At 38.1% G+C, this 16544-nt stretch overlaps 1 protein-coding gene across 17 annotated transcripts in view; it reads right to left on the reverse strand.

Moving 5' to 3' along the window:
- Window positions 1-16544, reverse strand: part of RAVER2 (ribonucleoprotein, PTB binding 2) — a 127615-nt gene that overhangs the window by 48261 nt on the left and 62810 nt on the right. For 7 of the 17 annotated variants that reach the window (XM_084964806.1, XM_084964812.1, XM_084964813.1 and 4 more), the window contains 4 exons: window positions 9250-9335; window positions 6757-6861; window positions 6486-6597; window positions 2909-3165 (listed from right to left, as the gene is read on the reverse strand). In XM_084964806.1, coding sequence (XP_084820932.1) covers window positions 2909-3165; window positions 6486-6597; window positions 6757-6861; window positions 9250-9335 — 560 coding nt within the window. The remainder of the gene's footprint in view (window positions 1-2908; window positions 3166-6485; window positions 6598-6756; window positions 6862-9249; window positions 9336-16544) is intronic. The other 10 variants (XM_084964807.1, XM_084964815.1, XM_084964814.1 and 7 more) reach the window with 3 other exon arrangements.

The raw sequence follows: 16544 nt of genomic DNA on the forward strand, positions 1-16544 counted from the left end.
ATCAGTACAGCTGTTCACCTGGAATCTGCTTAACTGTTTTCAGAGATATGACAATCACATATTTGTGTGTGTGGGGGGGGTGTCTTTTAAGGGTCACACCTGCTGCATGTGGAGGTTCTTAGGGCTAGGGGTTGAAATGGAGATACAGCTGGTGGCCTACACCACAGTCACAGCAATGCAGGATCCGAGCCACATCTGCCACTACACCACAGGTCATGGCAATGCCGGATCCTTAACCCACTGAGGGAGGCCAGGGATCGAACCTGCATCCTCATGGATACTAGTTGGGTTTATTACCATTGAGCCACAACGAGAACTCCCATATAATCGCATATTTGTAATAGTGTCAAACGTTTTCTTTGTTTGAAAACTTTAATTATTCTTCATTATATTAAGCTTAAATCTTCTTTATTGTATAGTCATACTTATTGGACTAGTTCTGCTCACCAGAGAAACATAAAATACCACCTCACTAGATTAGTCTGTAAATTTTTTTTTTTTCACGTCAAATTAAGGGAGTTCCTATTGTGGCTCAGTGGTTAACGAATCCGACTAGGAACCATGAGGTTGCGGGTTCGATCCATGGCCTTGCTCAGTGGGTTAAGGATCTGGCGTTGCCGTGAGCTGTGGTGTAGGTCGCAGACGCGGCTCAGATTCCGCGTTGATGTGGCTCTGGTGTAGGCCGATGGCTACAGCTCCGATTCAACCCCAAACCTGGGAACCTCCATATGCCACGGGAGGGGCCCTAGAAAAGACAAAAAAAAAAAAAAAAAGTCAAATTAAATGTCAGCTAGTCAACTTTTGCCAAGTTCTATTTATCTATTTCCTTCAATTCTTCTTCAAAGGACTTGTTTTCCAGGTCTGGCCCCACTTCAGCTGTCTTCTTCCAAATACATTCTCATTTGCCCATTTTGTGAATCACCTCAAGTTCAGTTTTTCAAAAGACTAGTGCTTTCGATGAGTCTGTGCAAAGACTATTCACGTGAGTTTGAACTTCTGTCAATTAACTCAAGCAATTAATAGTACAGATAAGTTTTTAAAATTCATTCTATGAAGAACCACCTTAGCTTTCTCAATGTACAAGTATCATTCCACTTACATTACAAGGCCTTACAATGTACACGTGTAAGGCATTCTATTCATACCTCCTGCTATTGGCCAGGTGACACCAAAACTTCTTATAAAGCCAATATTATTATTTGGCCATTTGAATATGGCCAACTATAAGAATTGTTCCCCTCACATGCCCCTTATAAACCAAAGGACAGGTGGGGCATATGGAAGTTCCCAGGCTACGGGTTGCATCAGAGCTGCAGCTGCCAGCCTACACCACAGCCACAGCAGCACAGGATCCTCAACCCACTGAGCGGGGACAGGGATCCAACCTGCATCTTCATGGATACTGGTCAGGTGTGTAACCTGCTGAGCCACAGTGGAAATTCCCCAAAGGGCATTTTGGGGTACAGATAAAAAAACTAAATATACTTTATTTTACCTACCACTTATAGCATTTACAAATATTAGCAGTTTATGAACCAATAAAATATTGGGTAAAAACCTCCAGAATTAAATTTGAGATTAGATTCTTTTGAAAAGACCAGAGATTAATAACTGGCTTTGAAATTTTTCAGATAAAATCGAATTTGTTCTACCTTATTTAAATGTTGAAATAATACCTTAATTACCTATAGAATATACATTTAAGATAGGAAAAAATTAGTCTATTTTAAAGAACATTATTATTATTTACTGAGAAAGCCTTCTAAATAATATCATTGTAAAATTGGGTATTAAATGGTACATTCATGCTTTTCCAAACCACAAAATTTTGAATTTAAATTACTTTATATTTGAGCGAGTTCCCATTGTGGCTCAGAGTGGTAAAAACCTGGGTAGTATCCATGAGACGTGGGTTTAATCGCTGGCCCTGCTCAGGGAGTTAAGAATCTCGCATTCCTGTGGTGTAGGCCAGCAGCTGCTGCTCTGATTTGACCCCTAGCCTGGGTGGGAACTTCCATATGCCACAGGTGCCACCCTAAAAAAAATTATATATGAAAACTATGTACATCTCAAAATTTTTATAAAAGCAAATACATAGGAATAAAGAATTCATATTTAAATATTTTATAAGAGTTTAAAAACTCATTTTATACAAATTATTTACAGACAAACTTTCAAGTAATTAATAATCTCAAACATCATTTGGCACAACTTACTAAAGGATGGATTTTTGTTTATAATAGATTTTTTTAGAGTCCAATATTTCCTTCTGAGAAATTCATCATGCCATCAACATATTGTAGGGATTATCTATTTTGTAATCCATATTTATATACTTTAAGTATATTATCAACGTCCTTTGAAATTTAAAAACAGGAGTTTGCCGTTGTGGCTCAGCAGTAACGAGCCCGACTAGTATCCATCAGGAAGCAGGTTCGATCCCTGGCCTCGCTCAGTGGGTTAAGGATCTGGTATTGCCATGAGCTGTAGTGTAGGTCACAGATATGGCTCGGATCCCATGTTGCTATGGCTGCAGCATCAGCTGGCAGCTGTAGCTCTGATTTGAGCCCTAGTCCAGGAACTTCCATAGGCTACACGTGAGGCCCTAAAAAATGAAAAAGCAAAACAAAAAGAAGAAGAAAAAAAGAAATTTAAAAATAAAGATTGTTCAATACTTTATAAATTATACCACCTGTAAAATAACCAAAAATTAGATTACTCTAGAATTAGAATAATTTCATTTAAGATATAGTTTAAAAGAAATATATATTTCCCTGCAGCATATACATACATGTAGTATACACATATATTACGTGTGCATATATATATGCATGTGTATGCATGCACACACACTCACACACTCTCTCTCACACACACGCACACAGAGTTTTCTTACCCCTGAACTTACCTCTGTGCTTTGTGTCTGACTTTGTTGTTGCTTATGATGTCCCATGAGCAAGCCTCCAGCAGTAAGGTTTGGAAAGTTCTGAAGATAAGCCTGTGATCCTGAGAGACTTCCTTCTGCCAACCCCACCACGGCTGGTTGTTTGTCCTGAGTGTTCCCAGGGCCTGGCCCAGTCTGTCCAGCCACGTGCTGATTTGGAAGGAAGGGTAACAAGCCCATGCCAGGTGTTACAGTTGTTTGGGTTGGAATCAGATTAGATGCTGTAGAACCACAAACGCAAGAAGTATTGGTTAGACAAGGCTTATTCACAACAGTCCTCTTGATTAGGTATGTTACAGGGAAAGTGTGCAGGAATCTATTTTTTACCTACCAGAGAATAGTTAAATTTAAAAGGTGAGGTTAGAGGTTGTAAGTTAGTAGGAAAAATGAAAACCTCTAATAGTGTTCATGCTTTTACTATTTTCAATAACTTCTAGGATAATCTCAAGGATATTAGAGTTTATAGTTCCAAGTTTTAATTGTATATCTTAGAAGTTCAGAGCAAAATTTTTTTGGCATTTAAGTTATATCAGTGCCTTTCTTTAAATGCCCAATCATTGTCATTTGCCTGCTTCCATATTTGGAAGGAACAATTAAGTGAGTCAAGTGTTTAAATAAGTCTCTGACACTCAAAAATTAATAAAGGTAGATTAAACCCAATGATAAATTTAGTCAGCCAGCTTGTACCAGCTCATGAGTCAATTGTACTATCTCTTCCTAGCTCTTAAGTTTTAATGTCTTCACAGGGGTAACCTGAAATCAGCCATGTTTACCCATGGAAACACACAAATTCTACAAGACTTTTTCCTTTTAACCCACAGAAACATCAGCACACTGCTGGTTTAAAAAAACATCAAGGAGTTCCTATCGTGGCTCAGTGGTTAACGAATCTGACTGGGAACCAAGAGGTTGCGGGTTCCATCCCAGGCCTCGCTCAGTGGGTTAAGGATCCGGCGTTGCCATGAGTTGTGGTGTAGGCTGCAAATGCAGCTCGGATCCTGTGTTGTTGTGGCTGTGGTGTAGGCTGGCAGCTAGAGCTCGGATTAGACCCCTAGCCTGGGAACCTCTATATGCCGTGGATGTGGCCCTGGGAAAGACAAAAAAGAAAAAATAAATAAATAAACATCAATATTTGTGAATAGACAAACACCAACTGAAAGTTTAACACATGAAAGTTTTATATTTTTATTTACACGGAATAACAAGAAATAAAGTTTTAATAGGAAAATTCTAAATCATTCCCTTTTTAAAAAAATCTACAGGTCAAAATTAAGCGAAGAAAACTAGTTTTGATAACTACTTTTTCATTAAATCAAAGTTATACTTTAAAATTCACTAAACAAGCTTCTTAAATTATTTTTAGTACTAAATATTTAGAGATAGATTCTCAGTTCTGTCCTTTCGTGATATATTTATTTGGACACTAAATTTTCAGTGTTCTTAAGGCAGCAATGATAAAGCAAATGGCTATTTAATCCAAAACAAATAATAAATATCTGCATAAGCTTTTAGGCATACAAAATTTAATTTTTAGGGCAGATCTCATCACACCATAAAGATTTCTATACTATTCTATATTCTGGTTTAACTTGTGCCCAGTCAACTCCCATAATTTGAATTGATTATTTGATGATTTCACTAGTTGGTTTTATGTACAAGAGACTAAAAATGCTACCCATATTTAATTGACTTCTTTTTTTTTTTTTTTTTGTCTTTTTGCCTTTTCTAGGGCCACTCCCTCGGCATCTGGAGGTTCCCAGGCTAGGGGTCTAATCAGAGCTGTAGCCACCAGTCTACACCAGAGCCACCGCAATAAGGGATCCGAGCCACATCTGCGACCTACACCACAGCTCATGGCAATGCCGGATCCTTAACCCACTGAGCAAGGCCAGGGATCGAACCCGCAACCTCACGGTTCCTAGTCGGATTCATTAACCATTGAGCCATGACGGGAACTCCTGACATTTTTTTTTTTGTCTTTTTGTTGTTGTTGTTGTTGTTGCTATTTCTTGGGCCGCTCCCACGGCATATGGAGGTTCCCAGGCTAGGGGTTGAATCGGAGCTGTAGCCACCGGCCTACACCAGAGCCACCGCAACGTGGGATCCGAGCCGCGTCTGCAACCTACACCACAGCTCACGGCAACGCCGGATCGTTAACCCACTGAGCAAAGGCAGGGACCGAACCCGCAACCTCATGGTTCCTAGTCGGATTCGTTAACCACTGCGCCACGACAGGAACTCCACATTTTTTTTTTTTTAAATCACTGGTGGCCTTTCTCTTTTTTTTTCCCGCAACATGCTCACTTCAAACAAATTTCAATTAAACTTCAAACTGAACGTGTCTTTCAAAATCACATTCAAATAAGAAATCTTGGTAAACCACCTTGCTTCTATTGTTCTAAAAAGAAAAACAGTGATTCTGTTTTTGTTTAAATTTGTCATGTTTTTAGAAGTACATAGTACACATTTACTATTTTTCTTCTATCACTAATATAGAGCTCACATATTAAAAAACAATGCAAATAAATAATCCAACCTTAGATTTACAATTACCAGGTATTTCTCAATAAAGACTAAGGGTTTCTTTTTTTTTTTTTTTTTTTTTTTTTTTGTTGTTGTTGTTGTTGTTGTTGTTGCTATTTCTTGGGCCGCTCCCGCGGCATATGGAGGTTCCCAGGCTAGGGGTTGAATCAGAGCTGTAGCCACCGGCCTACACCAGAGCCACAGCAACTCGGGATCCGAGCCGCGTCTGCAACCTACACCACAGCTCACGGCAACGCCAGATCGTCAACCCACTGAGCAAGGGCAGGGACCGAACCCGCAACCTCATGGTTCCTAGTCGGATTCATTAACCACTGCGCCACGACGGGAACTCCGACTAAGGGTTTCTTATCCAGACAAAAATTAAATAGATCCCTATGTACCGCATTATAAGCCCAGTGGGCAGCAGGTCAGTCTCAAATGGATCTACGTCTCTGCCTCATGCTGCTGTGAACTTTCATCAAATTTTTTTTTTTTTTTTTTTTTTTTTTTTGTCTTTTTGCTATTTCTTGGGCCGCCCCCGCGGCATATGGAGGTTCCCAGGCTAGGGGTCAAATTGGAGCTGTAGCCACTGGCCTACGCCAGAGCCACAGCAACTCGGGATCCGAGCCGCGTCTGCAACCTACACCACAGCTCACAGCAACGCCGGATCGTTAACCCACTGAGCAAGGGCAGGGATCGAACCTACCACCTCATGGTTCCTAGTCGGATTCGTTAACCACTGCGCCACGACGGGAACTCCAAACCTTCATCAAATATTAAAGCGTATCCAACAGGGAAAGTCTTATCTTGGTGTGTAAGCAAATCTATCAATAGCTTATCAATAGTATTCTAATACTAAAAACAGAAAAGCCAAGGGGGCTCTTGAAATTTTAAATGACTGAATAAAACTCACATCTGATCTTCCTTTAAATGAAAGCAGATACAGATTACAGATAAACTATCTTTAAATCTCCAATTTAATTGTTTACTGACTTCTAAGCAAACACATATCATTTACTTTTATGTGCTTCTCCAAGATGGCCCAACTCTGTTTTCAACGGGAGCGGTGACCCTATCCCTACGGCAGTATGAAGAACCATAGCTGGGGGGTCGCCAAGTAAGCCCGGTTTCTGCAAAAGAAGAAAAGAAGACTTTGGCTCATGGTAGCAAAACAGACCCTAATTTAAAAAAAGCTACCCAGGTGAAAATTCATCAACAATCTGATCCACAGCCTCACTATAGAAAAGGCACAAACACATCTTAAAAGAAAAAAATAACTCCATACTTACATTATTAGTATGAATTTTCTCAAACTTCATTAACTGTTGCTGTGCCAATGGTACAGTAGAAAGATTCTGAAGAAATAAATTAGAAGTATTACCCATAAGTGAGCTCTGTAAAAATGATAAAACATTGTTAGTTTAATTTTGAAGAACTACCTTCAAAAGTCCCCAGTTCAAGTCCCCAGTTGATCTGAGCAAAACCAACATCTTCTTAATATCCTACTTTCCAACTATAGGCAACATTAATTAATTCTTTCAATAAGACAAAAATGTGACCTACAGTCGTGAAACTAATTCCATATGGCCTCCCGCTTTTCTTTCATCCTTCTTTCCCTCTCCTTACCCCTTTCTGGCTTTGATGTGAGTGTCATTCAACCATTTATTTATTCGCTTAGTCATTCAACAAAGATTTATTGAGCACTTCTATGTCCCAGGCACTGTGCTACATAGGGAGAAATACCACCGTATGGTTTGCCCTCCTGGATCTTATAGTCCCCTGAGGAAAGGAGGTGTTAATTAATTATAAAAAACATATAATTACAAATGGTGATGAGTGTATGAAGGAAAAATGCAAGGAGCTATGAGAACAAACAGTGGTGGAACCTGATGTAGGGTGGTAAATTTAAGAAAGGTTTCCCTGAGGAGCTAACTCTTGCACAGCGAGCTACGGCTGCTGAGAAATAACTAGGTGAGGGCCTGGGGGAACTAGCTGGTGTTGGGTGGGAGCATTCCAGGCAGAAGTGACAGCATGACCAAAGACCGAAGAAGAAGAGAAGAAAGTGCTTCAAGGACCAAGGCAGTTCCCCACAGCAGGGACAATGACACCCAAGGAACATGAGAGGCAGGAGAGGCCAGCTTGCATAGGCCCTGAAGGCAAAATTAAGCAGTTTGGTCTTTATTTTAAAATAAAAGGATTATAGTCAATGCTCTGGATGCCCCTTTCATATCAATTTAAACCTTACTGTAATTAATTGTTTCATGTTAGTTTTCTCGATTTGCTGAAATTCTCTAAGAAGAGGGACTATGAATATTTTGTTCAGTGCTATGGTCTAAATGACCAGCACAGTGTCTAGTACATGTTAGATATTCCATAAGATATGTTGAGTAAATGAAGGCATAAAGACGCTACAAGGTCCTAGGTTAGATTCTAAGAATGAAAAATAAATAAACAACAATAGGCCTTTTCCTTAAAAAGCTCAGTTTAGGAATAGACATTCATTCATTCAACCCTCAACAACCACCTATTATATATTAGGTTTGATTCATAATTACATTTTTAGGTAGATACAGACTTAAACAGTACTTGAAATTAGTATGTAATGTTTATCTCCAATATTATGAATATTTATATACAGAAACATGTTTTAAATTACTTATCTGAAAAAGGTAAAACAAAACACATATTTCTTGGTCATGCCCACAGCATGCAGAAATACCAGCCCAGGGACTGAACAAGTGCCACAACAGTGACCCTAGCCACAGCAGTGACAATGTCAGATCCTTAACCCACTGAGTCACCAGGAAACTCCAAGAAAATATTTTTACTCTCAGAAATATATATGTTATTTTTCATAACATTGGTTAAATTTTGGAGTTCCCATCATGGCACAGAGGAAACGAATCTGACTAGGAACCATGAGGTTGCAGGTTTGATTCCTGGCCTTGCTCAGTGGGTTAAGGATCCAGCATTGCTGTAAGCTGTGACGTAGGTCACAGATGCAGTTTGGATCCTGTGTTGCCGTGGCTGTGGCATAGGTCAGCAGCTGTAGCTCCAACCGGACCCTAGCCCAGGAACCTCCATATGCTGCGGGTGTGGCCCTAAAAATAAAAAAATTTTTAAAAAAACCCAAAATTTTAAGAATGGAGTTATTGCTCATTTATTTTTTCTTTCTTATACTTTTTAAAAACCAGGTAAGAGGGAATTCCCGTCGTGGCACAGTAGTTAACGAATCCAACTAGGAACCATGAGGTGGTGGGTTCGATCCCTGCCCTTGCTCAGTGAGTTAACGATCTGGCGTTGCCGTGAGCTGTGGTGTAGGTTGCAGACGCGGCTCGGATCCCACGTTGCTGTGGCTCTGGCATAGGCCGGTGGCTACAGCTCTGATTCAACCCCTAGCCTGGGAACCTCCATATGCCGTGGGAGCGGCCCAAGAAATAGCTAAAAATAAAAATAAAAATAATAATAATAATAATAATAATAATAATAAAGGCCACATAAGAATATTTGTTTTGAGCTACTTATTTCTAGAAAAATATGCCACAAAATATACCTCTTCCCTTCTTAAGGCCCTAAAAATAGGAATCCATAAATCTATATAACTATGATAATTTGATTACCTTAATTTGATTTCCTCCTTAAGTTGTTTTTATGTAGCTATATTTATTACTAAGGATCTTTTTAAAAAACAAAATACTCATTTCATTCCTTGAGAACTTTAAGTGTTAAGAACAAACAAAACATTCACTCCAAATTTTTGATGCTTAATGGTATTTATATACCTGATGCGCTTTATTCAAATGTAAAAATGCAGGGGAGATGGATGGATTCATCAGAGGTGGCAAGCTGTGAGGTGTTCCAAGAACTGCTTTAAGAAAATAAAAGTAAAAATTTATGATATATATGGAATTAAAAAATAAATAAAACAAACCCCCAAAAGGGTAAATGAATATTTCTTTAAACTTTTAACAAACTCATTGGAATTCTAATGATCCACTGACCTTGTCATTGTGCAAAAAGTGACAGGTTCATTTCCTTGTGATTCAACCCTAGAATTTGATTTAAAATTCCCACTTCTGTTGTTACGGTAAAATACCAAACCTAAGCCTTTCTCATCTCTAGCACATAGTGCAAGAAAATTAATTCCATCTCTTAATAAGTGTAATACTAATTGAACCCATGTTATTTGCTCAGTATTTTTGTTAGGTATTTGTGATCTTTTGGCAGGAGGTTGTGGGGGGCAGGGAAGGACAAGATACAATCCTTGTCCCTAAAGTCCACTCTAATTAAGAAGAGAATATATGTACATTTAAAAATATTTACAGAACAAAAACAAGAGAAACAACAAAACTATACATATTTTGATAATGATATACTTTATCAAGTTTGTCCAAGAGTGCAAATACTAGAGTGCACATCAGAAGAGATATTTTAAGAGGAAATTTACAAAAAGAAATTTAAGAAAAAAATATAAGAAGCCATTTCATTTAGGTATTAGATGGAAACAGGCATACAAAATTCTCTAGCAATACAATAGTTAATTAGGATCACAGAAGTTGAGGCTTAGAAAGTACTTCAAAAAGCATGTAATCTAATGATCAAACATATTTGGAATTTATACATAACATCCCTAAAAGTTCATTCCATGCTTTAAAAACTCTTTTAGAGTTCCTGCCACGGCATAATGGGTTATGTATGAATCTGATTGCAGTCGTTTGGGTGACTGAGGAGATGTGGGTTTGATTCCTGGCCCAGAGCAGTGGATCAAGGATCTGGCATTGCCACAGCTGCAGCGTGGGTCACAGCTGGCCCGGGAATTTCCATATCCCACAGGTATACCCAAAGAAGGAAAAAATAAAAAAATAAAAACTCTGTTTCAAGTTTTTGTTACTTGCTGAGGCAGTCCATTACATCTTTGGAAAACTGACCACTAGAAAGTACTGTCTTCAGAATGACCAAGTTTCACTATCGGTGATGGAATAATTAGATCAGTAGGATTAAGGATCCAGCATTGACACTGCTGTGGCACAGGTTCTACCCCTGGCCTAGGAACTTCCACATGTCCCTGAGTGAGGTCAAAAAGACTAATGAGATAAAATAAAATAGTATCAAAAATACATAAAGAATTTAGCAACAAAAGTCAATAACCCTGTTTAAAAACAGACAGAGAACTTGATTAAGTATATCTCCTAAGAAGATATAAAAACAGACAAAAAGCACATGAAAAGATGCTCAAAAATCATAAAAGTCATCAGTGAAATTCAAATCAAAACCATGATGAGGAGTTCCTGTCGTGGCGTAGTGGAAAGGAATCCGACCAGGAACCATGAGGTTGCAGGTTTGATCCCTGGCCTTGCTCAGTGGGTTAAGGATTCCAGCATTGCCATGAGCTGTGATGTAGGTCACAGACGCAGCTTGGATCTGGCGCGGCTGTGGCTGTGGCTGTGGCCAGCAGCTGTAGCTCCAATTGGACCCCTAGCCTGGGACCCTCCATATGCCGCCAGTGTGGCCCTAAAAAAAGAAAAAGGCAAAAGACCAAACAACAACAACAACAAACCATGATGAAATGCCAGTTTATTCCTATTTGAATAGCTATAATTTTAAAAAAAAAAGAGTCTATGAAGATTTGGAGCAATGAGAATCCTTGTACATTGCTATGGGAATGTAAAATAGCACAGCCACTGTGGAAGAGAGCTTGGCAGTTCCTCAACAAGTTAAACATAGAATAACCATATTACCTACCAATTCTAGTCCTAGATACATACCCCAAGAGAATTGAAACTGGGTGTTCAAATACTTGTATACGAATAATTATAAGAGCACCCTTCACAATAGTCAAAAGGTGAAAACAACTCAATGTCTACCAATGGCTAAATGAATAAACAAATTCTGGTATATGCATACAATGGAATATTATTCAGCCATAAAGTGGAATGAAGTACTGATACATGTTAAAGTACTCCAAAACATCCTGCTAATTAAAGCCAGACACCAAAAATCACATAGTGTATGATCCCATTTATATGTAACATTCAGAATAGGGAAAAGCATAAAGAGAGAAGGCAGATTGGTTGTTTCTAGCACCTGAGCAGAGGGGGAAATATGAAGTAGCTGTTTATGGGGTATGAATTTTATTTTGAGGTAATGAAAATGTTTTGAAACTATACAAAGTTGGAGACTGCACAACATTGTGAATGTACTAAACACCACTGAATTATTGACTTTAAAATGGTTAAATTCATATTATGTGAATTTTGCCTCACAAAAATTATTACAATGAAAAAAACAGTATAAAGTAATATGAAATGGTATGGATAAATCTGAAAAATATGTGTAATACTTACACTCTGAAAATTACAAAGTATTGCTGAGAAAAATTAAAATCTAAATAAATGGAGATATGTACCATATTTATGACAAATAGTTGTCAATTCTGAGCAAATTATTATATAGGTTCAACACAATTCCAATCAAATTCCCAGCAGTTCATAGAAATGGAGGGCTGATTCTAACATTTCTATGAAAATGCAAAGGACTTGGAATAGGCAAAACAAACAGAAAAAGAACAGTTGGATGATTTACACTAACTGATTTCAGGATTTAAAGTTACATTTATTAAGACAATGTAGTATTGGTATAAAGACACACATTTAGATCAAAATGACTATATTACCCAAGGCAATCTATAGGTTCAATGCAATCTATCAAATTACCAATGGCATTTTTCACATGACTAGAACAAAAAATTTTTAAATTTGTGTGAAAATACAAAATATCTTGAATAGCCAAAGAAACCCTGAGAAAGAAAAATGGAGCTGGAGGAATCAGGCTCCCTGACCTCAGACTATACTACAAAGCTAGAGTTATCAAAACAGTATGGTGCTGGCACAAAAACAGAGATCTAGATCTATGGAATAGGATAGAAAGCCCAGAAATAGACCCAAGCACCTGTGGTCAACTAATCTATGATAAAGGAGAAAAGAATATACAATGGAGAAAACACTGTCTTTTTAATACGTGGTGCTGGGAAAATTGGAGAGCTACATGTAAGGGTGAAATTAGAACACTCTCTAATACCATTCACAAAAATAAACTCAAAATGGATTAAAGACCTAAATACAATACTGGATATTATAAAACTCTTAGAGGAAAACACAGGCAGAACACTCCTCAACATAAAGTGCAACAATATTTATCAGATCCACCTCCTAGAGTAATGAAAATAAAAACTGAAATAAACCAGTAGGACCTAATTAAACTTAAAAGTTTTGCACAGCAAAGGAAACCATAAACAAAACAAAAAGACAACCCACAGAATGGGAGAAAATATTTACAACAAAGAGACCTACAAGGGATTAATTCCCAAATTCACAAACAACTCACGCAGCTCCATATCAAAAAAACAAAGAGCCCAATGGAAAAATGGCCAAAAGATCAAAATAAACATTTCTCCAAAGACATACAGATAGCCAAAAAATACATGAAGAGATGTACAACATTGTGAATTATTAGAGAAATGCAAATCAAAAGTACTATGAGGTGCCACCTTACAGCAGCCGGAAGGGCCATCGTCAAAATGTCTACAAGCAATGGAATTCCCGTCGTGGTGCAGTGGTTAACGAATCCGACTAGGAACCATGAGGTTGCGGGTTCGGTCCCTGGCCTTGCTCAGTGGGTTAACGATCCGGCGTTGCCGTGAGCTGTGGTGTAGGTTGCAGACGCGGCTCGGATCCTGCGTTGCTGTGGCTCTGGCGTGGGCCGGTGGCTACAGCTCCGATTCGACCCCTAGCCTGGGAACCTCCATATGCTGCGGCAGCGGCCCAAGAAATAGCAAAAAGCCAAAAAGCCCCCCCCCCCCAAAAAATGTCTACAAGCAATAAATGCTGGATAGGGTGTAGAGAAAAGGGAAACCTCTCACACTGGTAGGAATGTACACTGGTACAACCACTATGAAAAACAGTATGGAGATTCCTTAAAAAACTAAAAAAGAACTACCATATGATCCAGCAATCCAGAATCCTGTGCATCTATTCAGAAAAAAACATAATTCGAAAAGATAACATGCACCCCAGTGTTCACTGCAGCACTATTCACAGTAGCTAAGACATGGAATCAATTTAAATGTCCATCAACAGAGGAATAGATAAGGAAGATATGGTACATATATATAATGGAATATTAGCCATAAAAAAGAATGGAATAATAGCAACATGGATGAACCTAGAGATTATCATTCTAAGTGAAGTTAGTGAAACACAAACATCATATGATATCGCTTCTACGTGGAATCTTAAAAAAGGATGCAAATGAACTTATCTGCAGAACAGAAACAGACTCATAGACTTTGAAAACAGACTCACAGACTTTGAAACAAACTGTCCCCAGAGGGGACAGGTGGGGCGAAAAGGATGCCCTGGAGGTTTAGTATCAGTAGACGCACACTGTGGTATATGGGATAACTGGCCAACGGGGACCTGCTATATATAGCACAGGGAATTCTACTCAATATTCTATGATAACATATATGGGACAAGAATCTGAAAAAGAATGGATGTGTGTATAACTGAATCACTTTGCTGTATAGCAGAAATTATCAAAACAATGTAAATCAACTATACTTCAACAAAATTTTTAAAAAGGAAAAAAACAAAAATAAAATAAAATCACATAAAAAATTACTTAGGAATAAACCTGATGAAAGTGGTGAAAGACTTATACCCTGGAAAATACAAAACATTGATAAAGGCAACTGAAGATAATTCAAAGAAGTGGGACGATATCTCATGCCCTTGGATTGGAACAATCAATGCTGTTAAAACAGCCCTACTACCCAAAGCATACAGATTTAATGCAATCCCTATCAAATTACCTAAGACATTTTTCATACAAATAGAACAAATAATCCTAAAATTCATATAGAACCAGAAAAGATTCAGAATTACCAAAGCAATCCTAAAGAAAAAGAACAAAAGTGGAGGCATAATTCTCCCAGGCTCCGGACAAACTACAAAGCTACAGAATTCAAAACAGCATAATATTGGCACACAAAAAAAACATATATGGATTAATGGAACAGAAAAGAGAGCACAGAAATAGACCTACAAACCTATCAACAATTAATCGTCAACCAAGGAGGCAAGAATATACACTGGAGAAAAGACAGTTTCTTTAGCAAGTGACTTTGGGAAAGGTGGACAGCCACAAGAAAATCAATGAAAGCAGAACACACCCTCACACCACCATACACACAAATAAACTCAAAATGGCTTAAAGACTTAAATATAAGACGTGACACCATAAAATTCCTATGAAAGAACATAGGCAAAACATTCTCTGACATAAATCACAGAAATACTTTTTCAGGAGTGGCTCAGTGGAAATGAATCTGACTAGTATACATGAGGACAGGGGTTTGATCCCTGGCTTCACTCAGTGGGTTAAGGACGTGGAGTTGCCATGAGCCATGGTGTAGATCACAGAAGTGGTTCAAATCTGGTGTGGCTGTGGCTGTGGCTGTGGCATAGGCCAGTGGCTACAGCTCCAATGTGACTCCTAGCCTGGGAATCCCTCTACGCCATGGGTGCAGCCCTGGGAGAAAAAAAAAAAAAAGACAAAAGAAATAGATAAAAAATATTTTTTAGGCCATTCTCTCAAAGCAATAGAAATAAAAGCAAAAATAAATGAATGGGACCTAATCAAACTTATAGGCTTTTTTGCACAGCAAAGGAAACCATAAACAAGACAAAAATACAACCCACAGAATGGGAGAAAAATATTTTCTAATGAAGTGACTGATAAGGCGCTGACTTCCAAAATATACAAACAGGTCATATGACTCAGTAATGAAAAACAACCCAGTCAAAAAATGGTCAGAAAAGCTAAAGAAACATTTCTCCAAAGAAGACATCCAGATGGCCAAGAGACACATGAAAAGATGCTCAATATTGCTAATTGTTAGAAAAATGCAAAGCAAAACAACAATAAGGTATCACCTCATGCCATCCTCAGAAAGTCTACAAATAACAAATGGTAGAGAGAGTGTGGAGAAAAGGAAACCCTCCTACGCTGTTGGTGGGAATAAAAATTGGTGCAGCTATGGAAAGCAGCACAAAGGGTCCTTAAAAAACTAAAAACAGAGCTAACATGTGATCCAGCAATCCCACTCTGGGGAAAATACCTGAAGAAAACTCTAATTCAATTAGAGATAAGCGCCCCTATGTTCACTGAAACACTATTCACAATAGCCAAAACATGGAATACACACACACACACACACATCCACTGTATGTATACATACACACATGCAATGGAATACTACTCAGCTATAAAAAGGAATGAAATAATGCCATTTGCAACAACATGTTTGGAGAACATTACACTAAGTGAAGAAAGTACGAGGGAGAAAGACAAACACTATGATATCACTTTTATGTGGAATCTAAAATATGATACATATGAACTTATTTACAAAACAGAAACAGACTCATAGACATAGAAAAAAAACTTGTGGTTAACAAAGGGGAAGAGGAAGGAGGTATATTAGGAGTTTGGGGTAAGGAGATACAAACTACTATATATAAAATAAACAAGAAAGTCCTACTGTATTATTACAGGGATCTATATTCAATATACTGTAATAAACCATAGTGGAAAAGGATATGTATATATATGCGTAAGTGAATTACTCTGCTGTACACCAGAAACCAACACAACACTGTAAATCAAGTACATCTCAATTTAAAATTTTTTTAAAAAGAGTTTAGAAATGTTCAGAAGAGGGTTAGGGTTGGTTAGGGTTAGGGTTATAACAAGGTAGGTATAAGCTATGCCACAGAGGAATAAAGGAAGGAGTTTAACCAGTACACGATATTTAAGTACTCTTCAGCATAAATAGCAGTTCTGCTCAAGGCACCTGAGATGATTTAAACAGATAAATATGCCATTATGGAGCCTCCTCCATTCTAGTGGGAGAGAGAGACAATAAACAAGTAAATTTGTGTGAGTTACTTGAACAAAACGATACAAGGAGACAGTAGGGCAGGGGTTTAAATGCAAATATATTATATAGGCATACTTC

This window comes from Sus scrofa, chromosome 6, assembly GCF_054392235.1.
Source record: "Sus scrofa isolate SSC_HxYL_T2T_F1_AM1 chromosome 6, Sscrofa_HxYL_maternal_Yorkshire_Landrace_v2.0, whole genome shotgun sequence".
NCBI classification, from domain to species: domain Eukaryota; kingdom Metazoa; phylum Chordata; class Mammalia; order Artiodactyla; family Suidae; genus Sus; species Sus scrofa.